The sequence below is a fragment of the Drosophila simulans genome, chromosome 2R (assembly GCF_016746395.2).
Source record: "Drosophila simulans strain w501 chromosome 2R, Prin_Dsim_3.1, whole genome shotgun sequence".
NCBI lineage: Eukaryota > Metazoa > Arthropoda > Insecta > Diptera > Drosophilidae > Drosophila > Drosophila simulans.
In genome coordinates, this window is record NC_052521.2 from 19,036,747 (window position 1) to 19,059,983 (window position 23,237).

Below are 23,237 nucleotides of genomic sequence, written 5' to 3' on the forward strand. Positions count from 1 at the left end.
CAAGGCCTAAGGTTCGCCTTTGTTGGCTTATTGAGCCATCATAACTGCAACTTTGTTTGTTCTTTCTCTCGCTACAATTTTTTGTGGTTTTCCTCGTTCCTTTTTTTGCTGATTAATCATGCTTTTTTATGGGTTCGCTGGCAGCTGTTCTTATGGCAGTGAAAGTGGCCCGAGCTAAAATTTCTTATATTTTGATAACTGAATTAGGGTTTTTGGGGAAAATAAATTGTTGGAAATTTGAAGTGGTAAGCTTGATTGAATGTTTGTTCGGTGAACTTTGGAATTCATTTCTTAACCCAATTTTTAAAGTGTGTATTTCTTTCTTCTTCTTAATTAATTAGATGATTGCCAGCTCTATGCTTTATTAACTAATTTCCAGTGGCTCCCAGATGTTCTAACTATTTTAGACAACTCATCTTCGTCTGGCTGTATTTTGAAACGACCTTCCTCTTTTCCCAAAAATCCAATTGCCACAGTCATCATTTTTCACGGCATGCCAAAGGCACCCGCTTTTCCTGTCAAAAAATGTTTGTTTTTTATATTTTTGAAATTCCCCCTAAAAGGAGAAGAGGAAGGTGACCAGCTAATGCAATTTTAATTAGCAAACATAACTCCTTTTTCGGTCATTCTAACCCTATCTCTGTTTCTTTTTTGCAGGTGAGTGAACTTTTGGAGGGATAACAAGCTAGTGAAATGATTCGAGTAAGAAAAGTTTATAATCAACTGAAAAAAAAGAGAAAATTTCTCGTGAAGCAAAGCCAAATCAAGTGAAAATCTTTTCACACCCAGAGATACAATAGAAGCAGGCGAATCTGGATTGGATGGGGATTTCCTTTTCCTTTCGTCCCAGTCTTCACTTTCGCCCGGCAAACAAAGCGGTTTTTGTGTGTTTTGAGTGACAAAACCGCAACAGACATTGACTTTTCACTGGTCTCCCACTACCGGGATCCCTGAAAACTTTAAAGAACCGAAGCCAGGAACATTGTCATCATCATCATCGTCGGCATCAGTCAGCCCAACATTTCCTTCCGCTTGTTAGAGGAGGTTTTATTCGGGGATTTTTTGGGGGTGGAGCTTGGAGCTTTTCTTCTTTTTTTTTTTTGCAAGCGTCACATTTGACGCCCCACAAAAATGGGGGATTAAAGGGTATGGGTGCGGGAAAAGTTGCGGTTGGAAGGGGGTCTTCTTCTCGAGGGTCTTCTGTAACTACCTTTTGGCATATGGTTAAGTTGGCTTTGGCTTTGCGAGTCCGCACGTGATTGATGGTTCTTCTGTAGTCCATGCATATCCCTTTTTTCTTCCTTTCTCGGGTTTTCGCCTGCACCTGTTGTCGCACCAGTAAACTGGAAAAGTTGCTGAAAAGTATGGGAAGGTCTTGAAGATTTTCCCTGCGATAGGGTGGAGCTCTATAAAAATGGAACAGCCCATGGGGAAATATCCCTTATAATGCTTGTTATTGCCATTTCCTGCTGGGTCTATTTTTTCTAGAAAAAGAGACCCCAAGGAAATGCAGATTATAGGACTATCAAATATTGGGTGGAATGAATAGCTTGGAAATTTTATTTTGTATTTCTTTTCAAAACAACAAGCATTTCTGATATTCCTATCAAACACCTTTAAAACCTTGAAAAACTGTTCTTGGGACTCAGCTCTACTTTCACTTTCCCACCTCTCATTTTCCAGCTTTTCCGAAGGGCTACTCCCGACATGGAAAACATCTCTAAATCTCTAAACAAGCTGCGTCTCATTTCTCAGTTCTCGATTCTCCACTTCCGAGACTTGTACGTCAATGTCAAACTTTGACAGATGCCAGCCGGCAAAGAAAGGAGAAAGGAGCTGAGAAAAAAAATTGAAGCATGGATTTACTTTTATTTTATTACTGTCATTGTAGCTCACTGGCTGCTGCCTCTCCGTCTTCCGGGGAAAACCTTTGGGTCCAAGGTTGTGTGGCTGATGAAAGGGGGGAGCGTGGGTGGCTGGCTGGCTGGTGGGTGGTTTCCATTGCCGTTATGTGGCTTTTGCGTAAGGATACATGGACGTCGTTATCCCTTTTGGCTGCTTTATCATCCATCTGTGTTCCCGGCGTTCCTCCATTCTTTGTTATCTGCTGTTTAGTCAGGCGGTGGAGAAATGGGTGAAAGTCTTTCGTCCTGCTCCTTCGACTGGCAGCTTTTTGGCAAGTCGTAAATTAAAAATGGCTTAATATGTAAATCCTGCAGCTTGCTGCCGTCTCTTTCCCTCCGTCTAGCACTGGCTCTTTCGCTCAGATTAGTTTTGTGGATATTTGAGCTTACGCCTGTCCCTGTCTTCCCATCCATATCTCTGCATCTCCATCTTTTTCTCGGACATGCTGCATCCATTGTGGGGTTAATGCGGCTGGGTCCTTTCCACCCCACATGTCTGCTTATTTGCCCGGGTGTTTTTGTTTTTCTTGGCTGTTGCGACATCGATATGCTTGTGTTGTCATTTGTCAGCAACATGGCAAGGATATTTGCAACTGAAACTCCTTTTTGTCCTGAGAGTTGCAAACTTAACTTTTGGGCTTCCTTGGTGCTTAGAAAATTCAAATTAAATTTCTTAAAAAGCTAAATTTATGCCTTTGAATTGAAGTTGATTATTGTGTCCTTCGTACTTGTCTTGTCACGCAAGCCCCGCCCCCTTCTCTCTTTCATTGTCCTTTAAATTTGCATTAATGGCCACTGCGCATCATTCCAATTTTCCGAAATGGATTGCCATTAATTTATTCCCTTTGCAAATTGCTGTGTCATTTAATTTCTCTCTTTCCCCATTTATTTTTTTCATATTTCCCCGCCAATTCGCATTTCCCACTGTGTGAGTGTGCGTGTTGTAATGCATTTTAGTAATTATTTTAGCTGCTTTTCACTTTCGTTGAGGGCAGTCATTAGCTTTTGAACTGGGCGAGGAAAATTGTACAAAATTCTTTGCCAACTCTGCCATAATTTAATTGCCCTTATGACTTAACTAGATGGAAATTAATGATTATTATTTATCAAATTAATATATATTACTTTTTGCGCGACTGTACAAAATGGAGAAATCAGTGTGGTTTTTTTCTAGGCTGAAATTGTTGATGAGATGGGATGTAATTTAATGGATTTTTCGATTAATTGCAAAGTGCAACAGTTAATTATGTGCTGATAATATCAGCTACTTTGTGGTGTTCACGTGATATCAAATTGTAGCCTAATAATGTTTAAAAGTTTTTCAAGAATATTATTTTGAACTGCAAATGACAACTGCAACGTTTAGATTTTAATTGTGCTTGCTCTTATAACACTAACTGGAATATGGAATTTACAATATGGTTTTAAAAAATAAATTACTTAACAACGATCAAACGGACGAATCTTTAAACATTTAAACACTTAATTCGGATAGTCTCTTCTGCTCCGATAGTATTGGCCTCTGAACTCGAAAGGTGCACAACAAATCCTGATTGATGCACATCATGGCCCCAGCATTATCGAACTCCCCGCAGTAGTTTGGGGCCGAGAAAATTGTGATCAGCTGGCGTTTGGCGAAGAACTCGTAGCCATCCTCGACCACCTGGTGACCCCGACAAATGAGGTTCAATTTGAACCGGTGCAAGAAGGCACTGACCACATCTGAACCGAAGGTGTGGCTCACGCCCCTTTCGTTGGGACCCCAGCCCATGATCCGCAGATCAGGGTCGGACCAGAGAATATCGCATATCAATCCGGATTCCGGTATTTCGATGGGCCGGCGGATTTCCCGTATCTGCTGCATGCTGAACAGATGGGGACTCAGACCGCCGTGGCAACAGAAGATATTCTCCTCGATGATCGCCGCCAGTGGCAGGCAGTTGTAGCAATCTACAAAAGTGCGCCACAACTTCACCGTGTATCGCCTTTTGCACTCGTCGTAGAATCCGTAGAAGTGATTTATGCTGGAGCACTCGTGGTTTCCTCGTAGTAGGTAGAACTTGGTCGGATACCTCGCCTTGAGGGCCAGGAGCAGGGTCAATGTTTCGATGGACTGCTTGCCTCTGTCCACATAGTCGCCCAGTAGCAGATACACCGAATCCGGCGGATAGCCGTTGGACTCGAAGTAGCGCAACAGATTTAGGTACTGACCGTGTATGTCTCCCAGTAAATTAATCGGAGCAGGAATCTCCAGCAAAGTCGGCTGCTTGAGCAGTACTTCCCTGGCCCGAGAACAAACCGCTTCGATTTCCCGGACGGAAATCTGAACCACGGATCCTATCTCACCGATCAGTTTTAGCTTTGCAATTATTTGGTCCAAGTTGATTCCATCGTCGAACTTAAGAGCTTTATTTTTATTCGAGCTGTTGCCTAGAAACTTCTTCATCATATTTTCGGCACTAGGAATTTTGAATCGCAATCATGTGTGGTGGTAAGAAGGGCTCGTTTCGTTCGTTTATTGTGCAGCAGTTTGCTGGCTTATTTTTCCTAGTATTTTTGAGAGCAAAATCAAGGTAGAAAAAATGGAAATGTATTGTATTTGTTAATCTTTTGGTTGTCCAATTTCCTAGTAAATCCCCCATCAGACTAAAACCATTTAAAAGCCACATTACTGTCATTTCATTCAATCAACTAAATTTGAAGCACCAGTCCATGCTAAACGCCCCCACCCACCCCTTCTGACCACCCGGAAAATCCCGCCTTATAAGCCCCCCCCTTTAAACTCCTCGCCCATTGTCAGTCCGCCCTTCATCTTTGTGTGAGCAATCGCATCCGTTGCTTTTATTTTTCAAATCAACATAATGGACACTTTGCCCGACGGCAGCATCATCCAGTCACCTCCCACCCCCTTTTGGCCATCACCCCTCCGGCCATGTCCATGCATACATATATAAAGCAAAAAAAAAAAAAAAAAATGAAAAATACAAAGGCAACTTCAGTTTTTGGGCTTTGACAGCTGACATAGAATGCAGAAAGAGAGCGACGCATTTTCGAGTGGGTGGGCCAACCCCACACTCCTCCCCTTCTTGGGGTGGATCAAGCCCCCTGTTTCCCATTTTCCATAGTCAGTTCTTAAGCCAAAACCTACCGCAGATGCAAGTGTACAATATTCAAATACACTTTAAATAAATATATATCAATATTATTGCTAATGATTCTTAATAACTGCTAAGTACGAGCAAGGAAACATATATTTTTGTTATTTGATAATTCTGAAAAATTAAGAAATACATTTTTTGGAAGTTGAAGATATTTCTGCCAGTGTATGTATGTCCGTCTCTTCGCCACTCATTACACATTTTGCTAACTGCAACACGGAGTGTTGTTGCTGCCGTTCTTGCCTGTTGTCATGGCAAGTGTCACAACAGTCGCCTGCATTTTGTTGATTTTACGAGCATGTGACAGGCTGAGATTCTGCGAATGCATCAACATCAACATCAAGCCAGCCCATCAACCCTGAACCGAGGAATGGAAATTGAAGAGGGGATCGGTTGGGGGAAAGTCGGAAGCGGGCTACAAATGTAAGTCGTGTGATTAGTAACGGATTCCGCAAAGGGCGCTGCGGAAAAGCGGTTGGGGGGCCTAGACCCACTCCCCTTTGAACTTCATCCCTGATCCATCAAGTTGACAAGACCATTTCTGCCCACATATGAACTTTTGTTCTTTGATGAGAAATATTTTGCAAATTGCCTTGACTTTCGCTGTATTTAGCTTGCTACATTTTATCACACAACTTAAGCATTTATTTAAAATATAAAACCACAGGAATGTATAAATATTTTTATATAATAATACCAGATTTTAGATAGCGTATTTACCAGTCGAGATTAGAGTTCTTGCGTTGTGCAAGTAAATATTAAAATGCTTCACACAAACTATAATCTCTGCACTTTGCATTTAGAGAAAGATGGAAAGCGTAGAAGGAGAAAAAGATTAATATTTTTGGATGAGCGGCTTCTGTTTCATGTAGTAAACACAGCTGGACCCATTCTTTCATTTTCGGTGGATTCCAGCTGAGTTTTGCTTATCTAATGCATTTCGCCCCTACACTTGCCTCTCTCCCTCGCGCTCTCTCTTCTGCTGCTCTTATCTCTGCGGATGATATTGTATTCCCCGCACACATGGATGCACTGAGAATATACTTAATATATACTACTTAATAGCTATAATATAATATAATAATATAATACTTAATAGCAAGCCAATTAAATGTTAGCTGTTTTTTTTATTAAGACTTATGAATAAAGAAATAATTATCTCAGCATAGCTTAACTACTTATTTAATTCTTGCTTAAAAAAACGTTATTTCTTCCAGTGTTTCAGCAGTAGCTCCTTCTCCCTTGCTCCTTTTGCTTGTCGCTGTAGTTGTTAATTGTTTGCTGCTACTTTCTTCAGCTCCCCCTCTCTCTCTGCAGCTCTGTCCCCTTCTCTTTCTCCCGTTAATCACTGCACACATGAATGCGGTAGTTGTTGTTGGCTTTGCTTAATGGGTTTTTATTTGTTTATGCATGTATGAGTACTAAGATGAGGGATGCCCCCTGCTGACCACTCCACATCTTCCTGCCTTTCCATATCTACTATCTACTGCCATCTCCCTCTATTTATCTTGGCTATAGTCGTCGCTTCTGCATTTTCAAGACCCATGGGAATTTTTACAAATGTTTTCAACGACAAGTGCTCTTTGCAAAAGAGCAAGACGGGCGGCTAAAATTTCAAAATTTTTTATACTTAACTGGGCGTGACAGGAAAAGTTTTTTTGATTTTTGGCCTCTCAGCTTTTGTTATTAATTATATGTTTGTTTGGCCCTTTGAAGTTTTTGAGATTCGTGGGGGCCAGGAAAGTTGGGCCAGCCAACTTTTGTTTACATGATTTATCATTTGTTGAAATGCTCCACATTTTGAAAATATAAATCGTAGAATATTAATTTTACACAACTATTCTATTCTTTTACCTTGAAGCTAAGCGAAACAACTAATTCATTTTAATATAAATATATTTTCAGTACTAACAATCATTTACATACACCATAGAAAAAGTGTTCTTCCCACAGCTTTCATAACAAACCATCAATCAAAATTGTTAAGAATCTACATACATGTATGACAAAATCCGAATCAATTAATTTCTTATAGAAGAAAAACTTCGGATATAAATATCAAATTTCCCTTGACATTTTTTCACCCTAATATGCCCCTGGAAAACATTAAATACATCTGTATACAATCGAAAACTTAATTAACATTGGACCGAAGGGAAATGTCATTTCATAATTTCGATTTTTGACATTTGCCAGGGTGCGATGGATGCAGTTTTTGCGGGCTGCGACTAATTAACACATTTATGGAGTGGCAAACATGATGTACAAATATAGGGAGAGTAGTTCCTACAGCCCTCATAAATACAACGTTCCTGTTTATTGGAAAACCCATCCGAATGACCCCGAGCATTAACATTTGTTGCTGCGTTTGTAATTATGCACAAACCGAAAGAGACAACTGTTGACATTTTCAATTGTCCTCATTCATGGCGACCCCAAAATGTTTGCTAATTAAGCAATCAAATAGTTGGCGCTTCGGAAATGAAACTGAACTTTTTCAAAACTTATTGAAGTTTTTTAAAGACATACAACAGCAGGCTCTGGGCTAAAAAAAAGTGAAAAATATAAATGGACGGAATCCAGAGAAGTTCAAGAGTTCAACGAAGAGATACGGACAAATAAATATACGGACAAAACATGAACGCGGAGACGTGTGCCGCCAAAGCTTTTATAGCTGTCGCCGTTCACACAATGCAGTCCGAAACGAATATAAATCAACTTCTGGGGCAGAGGATCCCCCACCAATTCCCACTGTATGCCGAGAGACAAAAGATCCCGCCAGACAAAAAAAAAACGGAGAGTGGGAGATAGTTGCTGGTTTTTGTTTATTTATTCATTGATTTTAATACACTGCCGCAGACAGGGGAGTGAAAAACTTCTTGTAAATGGAAATGCATTTTCGATAAACCATTGGAAATTGATTTTCCCCTCGCCAACACCTTTTCACCCCTTCCCCAATTTTCCGACTAATTGTGCGTGCTTGTGTGTGTGACGTTGGGTGGCATTTTCTCGTTCTTTTTTGGAAGCAGCTTTGTTTAGCTCTCATTGACTTCCAGCTGTTTTTCCCGCTGCTTGCTGGAAATTAATTTCCCCTCTAAACGCATTTTCATTGTAATTTTAATATTCCCTTCCTTGCGGTTGGCGCAGTTGTTGGGTGTTTCTTTTATTCGTTTTATGGCTATTTTTATGTTTTAATATTTATGGTTTTTAATGTTCCATATTTAGTGGTTTCATATGACTGCTGCTATGCACACGAATCTCCTGTTTCCGATCCCCTCCCACACCCCAAACAGTTTCTCTTTTATAGGCTTGTTCTGCAACGGAAATTGATCGTAAAACCCACACTGACTCCTAAAAAAGTTCACACGCTGAAGGGGTGAGACATTAGTTGTCTCACAATAAAGTCACTCAACATTTTATATGAATAATGGGTTACTTGCTTAGTAAGGAGTCCTCCGTGTTAACTTTATGTATCAAGTTAAATAGATTCTGAGACCCAAAATCACTTATGTAGTTTGCTGAAAATAAAAAAATCATTATCCTCTATGTCCGTTCTGGAAGCACTCAATATATTTCCATTTCTTCCCTAGTTGATCCCATCGAAGTATGGCTGCTTCTCCAGTTGTTTGCACTTAGCCAACTGGAGTGTAAACAATAGAAGCTGAAGAAGAATAAGAAAATGTAGTAGCTGGCCATAAAAGCAAGTGCAACACTTGATCAGCTTAAATCAAACAAAATGAGGAATAACATTTTCACTCACACTTTTTCGCATTTCCACTCGCTCGCTAACAAGTCAAGTCAACTCGACATGTCGGTGGGTGGAAAAGGGGCTGGAAAAGTGGGCGGAAAAGTGGTCGGGGTGCGGTCGTTGAACGTCCAAGTCGGTGTACTATACCATACTATATGTCTCTGTGCACGCGCGACTGGGGGAGCTGTTATATATTTTCCAAACATTATAGCACTTTACACTTTTCACACGCTAAAATAATATTTTTCCAGGCTGCAGGAAGAGGAGCGGTGTGGCGCAGACTTTCAGAACGAAGTGTTTACTCTACTCCATTTGGCCGAAACAGCCCGCCCGCCTCCTCCTTCCAGCCTCTGCCCTCTCATCCTTTTGAGTGCGGCCTGTGCAAACAGCAAAGGGAAACAAAAGCTGAGGGAGCAGCGCCAAATGTCAAGTAGCCGTCAATTGGACAGGACGACATGGGCAGCAGAAGCTGCCTGGGCGGTGGGAGGCGTTTGGGCCAGAGTCTAAAGAGCCAGTGAGTTGAGACAGTTTTGTTAACCGCAATTGGGCTCACAGAATACTGCCAAGATCCCAGGAACAGGCCTCAATTTATACACATAGAACAATTTTGATAGTCAATTTTATTATCCGGTTCCGTATTTTTATATCCTCTTTTTAAGCAAAAGCTAAAAAGTTTAGTTTTCTTATAGGTTCTTTAGATGATATGGTGCACATATTTTTCCAGTGTATGTTGAGTGCATGCATTTTTATCCTGGCCGCCTTGTCTTCGCCTTTTTGCACTTCGTCTTTTGGCAAACACTTTTACCGTTGACTTTGCTGCCCTCCCTGCCGCTTATGTAGTCGGTTTTCCTCGCTTTTCCACGCCTTTGCCCCCCGAAGAAAGCCCGTGAAAGGCTGGCAGAAAACCGCTTAGCATGTTTACCGCTATGTACGTTCGGCACTTGAATTCGCCGCGTTGCGTTAGATCGCCGCATGTGTTTGTGGCCATTAGAACGGCTAAAAGCAAGCGCGCTTTCGCTTGGGAAAGGTGAGGAAAGGTGGGAAAAGGTCGGAAAAGCGGAAAATGCCTGGAAGTAGGAAGTGGTCGGGGGAGTTGGAAACTCTGCCGCCGTCGCTAATGTTTGCTCTGCTCTGTTTAACCCATGAACGTGCCTTAACCGCTCGCGCCGACTTTCCTCAGACTGCGTGTGCTTGTGTGTGTGTTTGTTTGGGTGTGTAAGTTGGGCTTTGGCAAACATTTTTTGCATCGGCAAAGAGTCGCGTGCAAACGCACGCAAACACGGGAAATGGAGCAACTCTGTTTGGCAGAGCCCACAGGGTTGCCAAGTGGTCGAAAGTTTTTTCTTTTTGGGCTTTTGCAGTGACTGTACATAGTACTTGTTCCGTTGTTCTTCTCAAACTCATTAAGTAGAATTACGTAGCCCAATTATGCTTTAAATTTTTTTAGCTGTTAGCCAAAATGTTAAATTTGACTTATTCTGTTTTTTTTTTTTCTTTTACATCTTACCATTTTTTCTTCAGAACTAGCTCAAAGCACCGCTTAAACTAATTGGGAATTATACGCTTAAAAGCGACTTTTTCTGGCTTTACCTTAACTCCGGCTAATCACTTACTTATCTACCCAAATCTGAGGCAATTAATTGAGTTGCACACAACCCATGTCCCCCGTAATCCGAAGAAGAGATGTTGATCTTGACTAGAAGTAAAATCTAATTAATATTACAAAAAACGAACAAAACAATTGAGGAGAAGGAAAGGCGAGAGACATCAGCCTCTAAGCCTGGGACGTGTTGATGTCTATTTAAGTTAATACTGATTAATGCTGACAAATTAACTATGAAATTAATCAATGTCCGAGTATGTAGAGCAAGTTGAACAACAGCGGAAAGTCAAAAGAGGCACACGTTGATAGGGCACAGCTCCACTTCCACAGTGGCGACATCTAGCGGTGGGGGCTGCTGCGCCTTCGAGGGGTCAGAACTTCTGTTGTTTGTCACTTGTGACGATTTATCAATGCCAGCATAAATAAAGAAAAGAGAGCATTTCATCAAAGTGTCAGGCAGATTATCAACTCGTCGAGAGAAACTGGGACTGGGCGGCGACTAGAGATAGAGGCAGCGTGTTCAGGCTCGACTTGAGTTGACTTTAGTCCACTGCCTTATAAATGTATGTATGGTCCGTGTAAATACTGTAGCATTGTGCGTGTTTGCAGTCCATCACACAACATGTGATAATTCCAGGTTCATCAGCATTATAATCAACATAAAATGTCAACTTTTGTGCGCCAACTAAAGTATTTACTTATTTATACGGAGTAAGCGACATGTCTGTCCGCATTTACCATGCAAAAGTGAGCATAAAAGTTCCCATCATCATCCCATTCACATTCACCATTTCCCCACCTCCAGCCCATCCATGCTCACTTCTTGAGGATGCTGCTCTGCGGCGGATGGTGATGATGATTGAGCAATGGCACGCAACGACTTTATCTTTATCTTCATTTTTTGGCATCCGAAATTGCATAATTTATTGCGTGTGACAAATCATGAAGGCAGCCGGTGACATTCGTACGGAGTAGGACCAACAACTGTTTTGCATAACTAATTAAGCCTGACGGAAGATGGACATGGAGTTGTTCCAGGTGTCACGGGGATTAATTTAGGCAGCCCATGTAACCCGGATCTTTTGGAGTGGCTTAAAACACAGTTGAAGTTGGGGTGCCTAAAAATGTTTGGCTAAGATACTTTTATTACATTATTACTTATTTGAATTGTAACTGTGAACTGTTGTTATTCTCTAATCCTCTGCTCTAACCTCTGTATACTAACCTCTTTGGAGGCCCCCAGCATCTGCCAAACCCATTTGATATTCAAAATGAAGACATTAGCCCGACAAAAGGGCAGCGCAATCTAAATGAGAATGCGTCAGCATGTAATTGGAAAGCGCATGGCATATATTATCGGCTAAAAAGCACCGACCGACCATTGGGTTTAGCCGGTTTAAACAAGTTCCCATAAATTCGATGCCGCTCAAAGTTGTGTCCACTTAGGAGATGTCACAACACCAGATGGGGGCCACGGATCGTGGCAGCGATAGTTAATTGTGACCATTGGATGTCCAAATTTATGGTAGCATTCTCGACGGGCGTTGAGAGAACCCCGGGATGTCGGTTTCTGATATAAAATCTCAAAATTATGGACTGCAACGACGGCAATCGCAGCGTAGATTTCCAGTAATCTTGACCGACATTGGTTGCATGCATAAATTTCGCAAATTATGGTCGCTCACACTGAAAAAGATCCCCCGGCTATGGGGCAGAAATAAAAAAATATCGAAGCCACCAAAAACCATCATCCTTCGCAGGCTAATTGAACCAGTAAATCGCAGTCACATTGCCTTGGGCTTCGGTTCGCTTCCAGACGAACCTTCCTTCAGTTTTCCGTGGCTTTGTTTTTCTTGGCCATTTTTGGCTTGACTTCTTCTGCAATTCCAAACCGTTTGCTCCGTTGGTTTGCCCTCGGGATTTTCATCTTTGGACACGACTTTGTCGTTCTGTTCTTCGATTTGAAAGTTCAAGTTTTCCCTGACTGCGGGGGATATTCTGTCATATTTTTGGGCGGTGTCATGGATAGGTAGAAGTGGTAGGTGCGAGATATCAAAATAAATAGAAGGGACAGCGAGTTTTCTGTATATCCCCCACAGCTTTAGCACAAATATAGGGAAAACCCGTTTACATACTTGTGAAAACCATACGCTAGAAGCAAAGAAGGTATTAAAATTCAAATTGGATTATTCTCTACTATCTAAAAAACACATCCTGCGGCAGAGTACAAGCATGTAAGACAATTAATAATACTTAAAAAGGGCAAGAGATGGGGGTTCCCCTCACCTAAGGGATACAAACCACCCACATATGAACATCCTCGTCTAATTCAGGGGTGTGTTTTGGGCAATGAATAATGTGCACTCACCTGGAAGCATTAAGCCGACATTCTTTCCATTTTGTTGAGTTATTGGCTACACTTTTTCTTGACTTTCCATCCGGAGAAAGGACCGAAAAATGATTACAAATTGCGCACGTATATTTTGACTTTAATTGAAATTAGGTGCGATAATTAAATGCATTTTTGTATGCCCATGCTAAGGGTGCCCTTTGACCCTCGGTAGGAGTGGCTGTAACCATATGGCACATGGTAACCCAAAACAGGTCAGAAGGGTGTGCGTTTATTTTTTGTTGAATCAAGTGTGGTCACTTATGTGGCGATATACATCGAGTTGATTTATGACAGCATATGTGGGCATTTTCGGGTGTAGAGGGTCTCTGGAATAAATGAAAGTCAGGCATGAGGCTTACAGCTGCTCAAAATGCTATGAAGAGGTGTGAAACCAGTCTAGGAATAATTCTAAGATGATTAGGAATAATTTGATAATAACATATTAATATAATATTATACCTAAACTGACTTCTTTATTTTTTGCAGGTAAGCATATTTTCGGATTTCATTGCATATCCGCACATAAAATATACGTAAGTTATCCCATGAAATACCAGATCCAATATTTTTGTGAATTCCGCAAAAAAGCAAAGCAAACAAATGTAAAACAACATATTTGCCCTGCAATCAATATCGAATGCATTCTGCTATTCAATTTCCAATTCATTGCCATGCAATTTTCAAATATGTTTGGGATTTTAAATGCGCCTTTGATGTCTGCGTTGGCGCCCCCGATTTTCCCGTTTTCCCATTTTCCGCTTTCCCTCAGTTTCCTCATCTATTTCCCATGGGAGTGGTAACATATGCAAACGGCATTTTGTGGCTGCATCATTAACAGCATGGAGCCAGAGGCGTCCCAAGGGGTATTGGTAATGGGGGTCGAGGGTCAAGGGCTCCAGTTCGACAGACAATGGAGGACCTGGCAAAAACAATTACATTTCAATTTGGCTGATGTCAAAATCAGTCTTGAGGCCCCATACCTTAAACCCCCAAAAGTCAGCCACTGGCGGCTGAACAATTGTTAATTGAAAATTGTTGGCAAACAGCGGGAAAATCAGAAAATCAGGGAATAGGGGATCAGGGATGCATGTTGCATGTGGCCAAAAATATTTATGCATTCAAACAATGCCAAATGAGCACCATAAACAAAAAGAGTTGGCTCAGTCAGCCCCATGATATGGTTAGGAATTTCGATAAATTATTAAACAGCTGGAGGGTAAATCAGGGGGACGCGGGAGATGGATTCGAAATTTTATAATCATTTTAATGGAAAATATACACAATTTGAAACCAAAAACATTCACTAAACGCAGGTTTTTGGTGTTTCATTACTCGCTGTTTGACACAATATTAAGTGCATTGAAATAAATATTGCAAATGAATGTTCTTTGTAAGCATGTGACTGCAATTTGTTTAAACTATGTCAGCAATTTCGATGCTCAATGATTTTAACACAAATTACAAAGTCACAGTATTTGTTGTAAATCAAAAAAGATTCAAACTCTATAAATGTGCTAATACCATCAAAGTGAATGGACCAATATTGCTGTCAGTAATCTCAATTCATTAGAAACTGTTGATATTTTACTGCCAGATGAAACTGATAATTGCTACCATTAGAACATAATTAAATGCATTTAGTCTGAAATTGTTTTGTTGAATTTTAATAGAAAAATTCCTGCTGATAATATCATTATCTAGACATTTTAATTGCTGTTCATTATAACAAATTAAAATCTGTGTGCGATAGAAATGCAGTGCTGTATTTTCGAGTGATTTGCAGACTGTTAAATACAAATCAAATCGCTACTAATTATTATATAACCATTTTGCAAAGATCCCAGCTTTTCTACTCTGTTTTTTCCTCTCTCTAATTACTTCAATCATCAATAAAACATCAAAGAGCAAACGCCGACGGACAAAAACTAATTTGGCTGAAGAGGAAACTTGGCTGCCACCTGTTTTCGGCTCATCAACATCGCATCGAGATGGCTTGGTTAATGGTTAATGGTCTTTAAGAGCGCATTTAAAACGCGTTTAGTACATGCGTGTGGAACTAATTTGCCTCCTCTTTTCCCCAATCCCCCACCTATTTTCTATCTTTCGGGTGGTGAGAAGGGGGAAGGGATTGCAGAATGGTTGGGGATTTTCGATTAGCTCATTTCCGCCTTTCCTTTGATATTCCGGGTAAAAAGATGACCTAAATTGAACTGCCAAAAGCTTAAATATTTATACAAACTAATTAGCTAAGCCAAATTGAAATTGATCGAAAACTGAAAAGCACTCGACCCTTTGAAAGGATTTGAAAAATGTAATCTGAAAGATTTACGCTCATATTTTCATGGATGTTGCATGAGGAATAAAGCCTACTTTTCACTCCTTCAATCTTTCAGATTTTTCTTGCCAAATACACCGAAGCATTTCTCTGCGGGCATATTAGCTCGACAATTCTTTTTGGCCAAACTCATTAAATGCGGCCAACAAAAGCTTGGTTACTTTGCTTACGTGCACAGTGGGTCTTAATTAAATTATGACTACGTTAATGTACCGTTACACTCGGCCCACTCCATTTTAGTGGCTTTGCATGTCGCTGCTCATCAGCCACAAATCGCTACGGCTTCACACACACACACTCATAAACATTAACACACACACACATAGGTAACTTCCCTCTCCCGAAAAATGGAGTAATTTTTGTTTCCTTTTCCGGCGCCTTTGTTATTCCGCCCGGCAATGTTGTGTGTCCTTATGTTGACTTCCGTTGCTTTGGCGTTCCGTGTCAACCATTCGAGCCATTTGAGCCATTTGGCGAAATGTAAATAAAGTAATTAAAGTAATAAAATTTGTTTTAATGTTGCAAACGCGCGGGGCCAAGTTCGGTGGAGGATCCTTCGGTGGAAAGGTGATAATTACGCTTATTTAATCATTTATTATGGCCATTTTGATGTGCTTTTTTCGCTGTCACCCCGTTTGTGTGTTTGCTATCTCCACCCAATGCTTTCGTTATGTTTTTCTCCTTTTTGCAATTGTCGATTAATTTGTTTATGGCACGAAATTGTCGCGTTTATCACGTAGCTCACCTGGAAATTCATCACCTGCTTTTGCTATATTCATATTTTTCGTTTCCTTTAGCCTGTGTTTTGTAGTTCCTTTTTCAATTGTGGTTTCAGTTACTTAGCTTAGATACCCTATAAACAAGAAGGTTTAAATTGTTGTAAGAAGTTTAGTAATCTTCATTAACTTAAACCCCGTTTTCCATTTATCTTATTTACTATTTGTTCAGAGATACATCAATTAAATTTTGCGCATTTTCTGCTCATATGAGTATTTTAATTTAAATAATAAAAGCACTCGGAAAAAATAGACCCCTGACCAATCGCCATGGAAACTATTACCCCAAAGTTTCGCAGCGCATGCAGACGGATATAAAAAACAATTTTAAATTAAATACCAGACAGCACAGACAACGAAAATAGAAAAAGAACTCTAGACCTCCCCACTCGGAAAATAAATAAAAACAGCAACAAGCGAAACAGCTTCATTTAAATGGCACGCAAGGGCGCCACTTGAGTCCTGGACATGCTCCAAAATCCCCCAGCTCCAACTCCTGCTCCTCCTCCTCCATATCTCCTCTGTTCCTCCGTTTCGCCCAATCTGAACTTCGGCAGACAGTGTAATGAAAAAACTTCTCACACTTTGGTGAAAAAACAGAGGCAGAATTAGAAGTGTAGGGATGGCAAAAAAAGGGCAAACAAATGTCTAGGGCGCGTATTAAATAGTTGCCATTTTTTCGGGATTCCCCTCCAATGCTCCCCCTTTATTTTTTCTTCTTTTCGCTGTGCATCCACGAGTAAATAATTTTCAGGTTCAAGTGGCATAAAATTCCATTCACTCTCCCTCTCGTTTCCTACAAATTACACGGTCTCCACACCCACCCACTAATTTGCCCCCCTTTCCGCCCAAAGAGCCCGCATAAATAACGCCATTAAACATGTTCGGAAAAGGAGCCAGGGGATAAATGGAGGGGGGCTATTATTATTAGTGGGTGGACAAGGGGCGTAGGTGGGCGATGTGGCCCCCCTGCGCTGTTTCAGCGCTACATTTTTATCTGCCGCCCATTTCAAGTTTTCTAAACAACATTCAGCTGGTATACACTGAGAGAAATAGTTTGAAAGTACTAGAAGAAATAAGCCTCACAATTTGTATCTCAGCTATAAAAACGCTTGCATAGTTACTTTAAATTTTTAATACTTCATAGTAATAGCAAAACTGAAGTTCGAATAGGTGGAGGCACTTGCTCCCCATTCCTCTCAGTGTCCTGGCAGCTTCGGTTTGGTTCTCAGCTTTCTCCAGCATTTAGCTCTGCCATATATCAAGCGATCCAGCTCATGTGTCTGAGCCCTGTCGTGCGGTTGCCAACCGGCAGACGGCCGCCTGTTCAATGTCCTGGCATCCTGCTCCTATTTCGTTTGCTACTCCTGTTTCTGCTCTTGTATCCGTATCCCCTGGTTTTCCCCTCGAGTGTGCCTGTGCCTGTTCCTTTTCCCATTTCCCATTTCCCCTGCCAGGCTTCGGCTTAATTGCCAAATGTGTTTAGGTGCGGTTTCGCCTTTCCATTGTCCTCGCTCCTGGCCGTGTGCAAGCGCTTTTCCGCCCAGCAGAATTAAAAATAAGGCATCGGAAAAACAGGGAAAATGGGAAAAGCTCAGGGGACGGGGGTCATGAAAGGCCATACAAACAGCTGAGGCCCTTTATTCGATACATCGCACAAATTTGCATGTTTCGGACGGCCCAATTCACGTTGAGCCGAGCGAAGCTTTTGAAGTTTTATGGTTGCCATTTGATAACTTGGCACACGAATGGGGAGTTATCCTGAATGGCAGGGGCGTTTGCGAAGTATTACCAAAGATTCGATAGGGGGAAAATTACGATTGTATTGCCTTTTTTTTTTAGAGATTTTTCTACCAAATGTATGGCGATTGTTTTGTAGTATATATAGTCCTATGCTCCTTTAATGATAGAAACTCTTTCCTTTCTAATTAAAAATGCATTCGGACTCGTACATGCTCCTTTTTACTGTATACTACCATTTATTTACCTTCAACAACTCCGCCCAATAGAGGAATAAAATTCTAGCATTGAAACACTAATTACCGTCGGTTGGCACACCCCCGCAAATGAGGCACGCCCACTGCCCCGTTTTCCATTCAGCTTGGACACGCTTTTGTGGTATTTGATACCCTTCAGTCTAGACCCGATAATTGTGACCGAGTTTCGGGGTCACTCTTGGCCAGACTTGGACTGCAGATGCTGTTATTGTCTGGTTCTCTGGCTAAACGGAAACACTTCAAAGACTAAGAGGCCGAAAAATGCGAAAGAAATATGCAAATTTTCCCAACTCACTCTTGATTTGCCGACTTTCGTGTGGCGCTTGTCGCTCGATTCATTTCAATATGTGCCGAGGGTAAATTATGAAACTCGGGGCGTTTCACTTGTTAAAACAAATTATAGGTTTCGTTTTGATTATTTTGAGCGTTCTTTTTTCCTTCGCTTTTCGAGGTAGGTAGGCAGGCCCTGGTGTATAATAATACGAATTCATTTGCATATTTTCCAAGTTGAGGGAGCGACTTGTCAGCTGCGAGCCACGGAAAACTGCTGGGGGGAAAGGAGCGCAAGTAAATGAAAGCCTAAGGGAAGTAAGATTACTGACTTTCCCATGCCCGAGAGTCCTTCAAATGGGTCAGAGTTCACAAGAAGTTAAAGACGTTGTGGTTTCCTGCTTCACTCCCGACATGTGTGCCTCGCACTTAAGTCCACAAATCGCCTTTTCATCTTCGATCCGTCTGTCACTGCATCGGCCCACAAATGTGTCAAACCGAAGTCAGATCAACAGCACTGAGCGGCATATTAAATGCCATCCATTGAGCAGGCAATTGAGGCACTCTCCCAGCCGACGACTCATTTAAACTCAAAACGTCAGATTATTAAACTTTGATAAGGCGCACTGAATCACATATACTCGTTTGTATTTTATATGCCCGAACGCAGATACCCGTGGGCAGCAATTGAGGATGAGTTTCCAGAGTCTTTCCAGAGTCTCTGACTTTGAGCTGGAGTTCAACAATTCCTTCTTCATCCGCCGGCTCAGCCACTCTGTTCACTCAGTTCAGTTCCCTCTATTCGAGATGTGTCGATTACAATGGCAATTTCAAGCTTTCGACGTCTGATGAGGATCATGATCACGAGGCATGAAAAATTATGGCACGTACTCTCCCGGGTAGATTTCCCGAAATGATAATCAAGAAAATCATACACATATGACTCCTCCTTTTGCCAGCGATATGGAAATAAATATTCTGCATTAATGATGATGAGCCGTGGCGAAAAGTCTTAAAGGTTCGAGCAGAGTCGTCATCTCTGATAGGTCTTTTGTTGGAGGTTTCGCCATGGGAATGTTTCCAATCTCTCTGAATATAATGCGGTTACATTTAAAACCTTGCACTATAATTATGGTTTATATCTATTATATTTCTGATTAACATTTTTGATTCAATACCTCCCCTCATAAATATTCCCATAGTTATCCCCCGGCTAAACACCTTTCCATAAACTTAGAGCTCAGTTCCCGATGCCCATAATCGAATCAATCAATTTGGGGCCCAACTATGACCACGCCTTCCCCTTTCACCCAAACTTAATATAAATGCAAATTTAAGTCAGGAATTGAAGAGAGTCTGAGTCTGAGTCCGAATCCGAGGAAAAGCGATGCGTAGCAAATTCAAAATGAAATGAAACGAATCGTTGGCTGGCCTGGCTTAGTTTGTCCGTCTCAACTCCGACTTTTTCCATAGAAATGCATTAAATTCTGCTGCTGTGGAGGAAAAGATTGAGAGACGACGATGAAATATGCGCACAAATCATTTGGTTAGGCTGGGTTTGGGTCTGGCTTTTTATTTTGGCCAGCAGGTAGACAGATAAAGCCTTGCCAAATCGAAAAAGCTGGATCGATTTAGCCAAAGTTTACAGTGGGCAACTTTAAAAAAATATATATGTGTGTGCCCTACTTTTGGATAAGAAGATTACCCACTGTACAAGTTGCTGGGCCTTCAATTGTAAAGATATGATTGTAGGCTGTTTAGCTGGCTAGGTTTTTAAGTACAACAAGTTGGTTTTAAGTATTGCCATGCAACCACTGTAAAAAACTATCTTATTTTGGCTTATGCAAAGCCAGTTTTATCTGATTAGGCCTATGCCCCCACAGACTCCCCCTCGATTCGGTTTCGGTTTCGATTTCGGCTTTATGAATTCTCTGTTGAGCTTTGGTTACGCTTTTGGGCTTTGGCTTTGGATATGGTTTCGGTTGTTTGTGATTCGGTTTGGTGAGCGTTTTCCTTTCTTACGATTTCATAAGCCACAAAAAGCAGGCACAAACGCATCGTTAGCCCTGTTTTTGTTGTTTGCCGTCGATCAAAATGCAATCAAAAATGTGCGGGTTCCTCGTGGTCGAAAACTCCTCCCTTCCTTGAACCCACCACTGTTCCTCCGGCTACTTTGTTTGATTGTGTCCTGCACCACAAAATAGTTTTGTTGCTGCCTCGTAAAGATTTCTATCGCAGACGATGGAGAGCTGAATGGGGAAAATCTGAGGAAATATAAAGCTGAGTTGGCCTTTTCTCTTCGTTTTCCATGGCTTATTATTTATGGTAAGTGTCTGTTTGGGTTTGTAATTGATTTTTACAGTTCTCGAGTCTGCGGTTCCCCAAGAGTTATAAACTCTGGCCGAGATCGGTATCAATAGTGGTTCCAATGGCATCATAAATAACGTCTTCGAGCTGCTATTGTCTATGTGATGGAAATTGTTGAATATCGGTTTCGAATTGTGGCTCTACCGAATAAGCTTGGTACGTTTTAAAATGCTGGAATCTGTTGCCAAAGATATTTAAAGACATTTAACTTTTGATATAACTTCAGCGAAGTATCTTATCTCCATCTGCCCTTCTGCCCTTTAAATCGCGTAGAAACACAAAGACGATACCTTTTCGATCTTAATTGATTTCTTAATATCGCTTATCTTTGAACCCAAACTTCGAACATGTTGCACCATTAGTCCCATTTTAAATACCCAAAAACCCTCTAAACAACATTCAAAATGCATTAAAAGTGCGGCAAACAGAACAAAATCGAGAGAGCAGCCAAAAATAAAAAAGAAACGATATAATCCAATTAATCCTTAAACGTTTTTTAAAAGCATATAATTTAAACACACGCCGACGCCAAAAAGCGACAAAAGAAACCGAAGCGAACCCAAAAAACCGAAAAATACAGAAAAACCGAAACAGGAACACACCCAAAACAACAATGGTACTCGGTGTGGAGCACGACGACCAACAATGCCGGATTCGATCGGGGGATCTGGGGATCCAGTGCGCTATGGTATGGTATGGTGCCTATATGGCCTCGCTCCGTCCCGTTCCCACTTGCCGTCTCTCTCTTTCAGACCCCTCTGACTCACTGATTGCGATCGGGAGCGGAAGGTGCGTGAACAATGGAAACAATCGAACATAATTAGGCTAAAGTGCTGCGGATAAAGGCGACTCCTTCTCCAGCCTTCCACGTTCATAAATAAAAACGACAACGCAAATAAATTGTAGCGAATTTTTATAATTAATTGCATTGTCGTCGTCGGGGCTCTCGTTTAACCAAACCGCCCAGCAAGGGGTTAAGCAGTTTGCCAGTAGTTTTTGTCGATTTCCCGATAATGCCGCACACACAGTAGGCGGCAGGGTAGTAGGGGCGTGGCAGCGATGAGGGGGAGCGAGTTCCTGTATTAAAAGCGCATTAACAAATCCCCTAATCAGCGCTGGCAAATCGTCCTCTGTGGGTGTCTCTCAGTGAGTTCCTTTGATTTTCCCCCGCATCTGGCGTCTTAAGGCAAACCTAAGCTCATGCATTTTCCTGTGGGTTGCATTGATTGAATGATGGTTTAATGAAGAAGAGGCAGCAGTTAATTAGAGGATTAGTTTCCATCATTAAAAAGCGTCACAGTGAGAGGTAATATAGCGATTATCTCCTGCATATTTATATTATCTTAGTCTGTGCTGTACTTCATTGAATTCGTTAGTATATTCTATAATAAAAACATATTAATTTCGTCTGTATATTGGATACATTTAACAGTTGAAGTGCAAGGCAAGTTTTATCTGAAGTAAATATCCTTATAGGAATAAGCTGGAGATTGCCTTTCATTATATTCATGAGCTCTGAGAAATAAATGCAGGCTAGCTGTCTATTGAACTAGTTGGTAATAATTTATTGATTTCCCTCCTCGGCCAGCCTGCTATTGACCCAAAATTAATCTGCCCAGAATTATCTCAAAAGAAGGAAAAGGCTATTGTTCGGGGGACTTTGTTGCCACCTCGTGAGTGGGCTTGGTTGCTCATTATGCAAGTGTATGTATGTATGTGTTCTAGGCCACAGATCCTTCATGTGTGTATATAATATTACTTCTGCCTGGCTGCCTTAATTCGCCTACTTTAGTGAGCTGGTTGTTATGTACTTTTCCAACTGCCGCCATGCCTTTCGGCTTTTTCCACTTCTTGTTGGCTTAGTTTCCTGCTTGAGCGCATTTTCAGCCGTCAAAGGCGGCCTTTGAAGTTAATCCTACATATAGACTCACACAAATGTGACCCGGCCATGCCAGTCTACTATAATTGTGTTTTAGCATTTAACTTTGGCTCCTACTTTTTCCTTTTTTTTCTTCTGCCTATTTGCCCTACCAATTTTGGTGTGCGCTTCTTTTTGACTCCCATTTCGACTTCTTCGGGCCATTGTTTGCCTAATTTTCTGCCTGTGGGGAATAAAAAAAGGGGGGCTGTAACTCCAAATTGGGTGATAGATGATTTGAGCTAAAGAATGAGTTCAAGTTGCTGTGAAATGTATGGGAAGTCTGCTCTCGGCCTTTCAATTAGTTCAAAGAGTGAAGCATAATTGGGTTCTTCTTTAAACGTTTTGCTAAAATTTAAAGATGGTTTACCTTCTGCCCATGTGTGTTCCGTTTGCGTAATAATAATCACCACTTGAATACAAATTTGTGAACAGAACTTCGTCTTTTATTCTGTATCCGGCGTAAGATAAACACACTCCGTCTTAGCCATATGGATATGTTTTATAGACCACCTCATTTTGGCCATAAAAACCGCAGCAGCTGTTACAGCGTATGAAGAACATTTGGCAAATGCCACAAAAGGCGGCGCGTTGCGCCTGCAGGTAATTTATCTAATAAAATTATTATTACCATATATTATAATAAATGGGGCTTAATAAGTAGGCTAAGATATAGGGAGACGCGTCGACTGAGGCAGACAGATTTTCCACGGCACCCCTGCCGTTTTTCCCCGACTCTTCCATTCGCCGCCTCAAAGGAGGCTGTCTT

The 23,237-nt window shown here is 41.3% G+C and overlaps 2 protein-coding genes across 2 annotated transcripts in view; one reads left to right on the plus strand and one right to left on the minus strand.

Annotated features, from left to right (window-relative positions):
* The window catches only part of LOC6735640 (toll-like receptor 8), a 74,609-nt gene that overhangs the window by 7,063 nt on the left and 44,309 nt on the right, over positions 1 to 23,237 (plus strand). The gene's annotated exons all lie outside the window — the stretch shown is intronic.
* Positions 3,235 to 4,489, minus strand: LOC6735639 (serine/threonine-protein phosphatase alpha-3 isoform). Its single transcript, XM_002082521.4, has one exon. The coding sequence runs from the start codon at positions 4,351 to 4,353 to the stop codon at positions 3,379 to 3,381; it is 975 nt and encodes a 324-aa protein (XP_002082557.1). The 5' UTR covers positions 4,354 to 4,489; the 3' UTR covers positions 3,235 to 3,378.

Bases quoted from the DNA above. Each gene is read 5' to 3' on its own strand.
- LOC6735639 (XM_002082521.4), bottom strand. From the start codon at position 4,353: ATGATGAAGAAGTTTCTAGGCAACAGCTCGAATAAAAATAAAGCTCTT.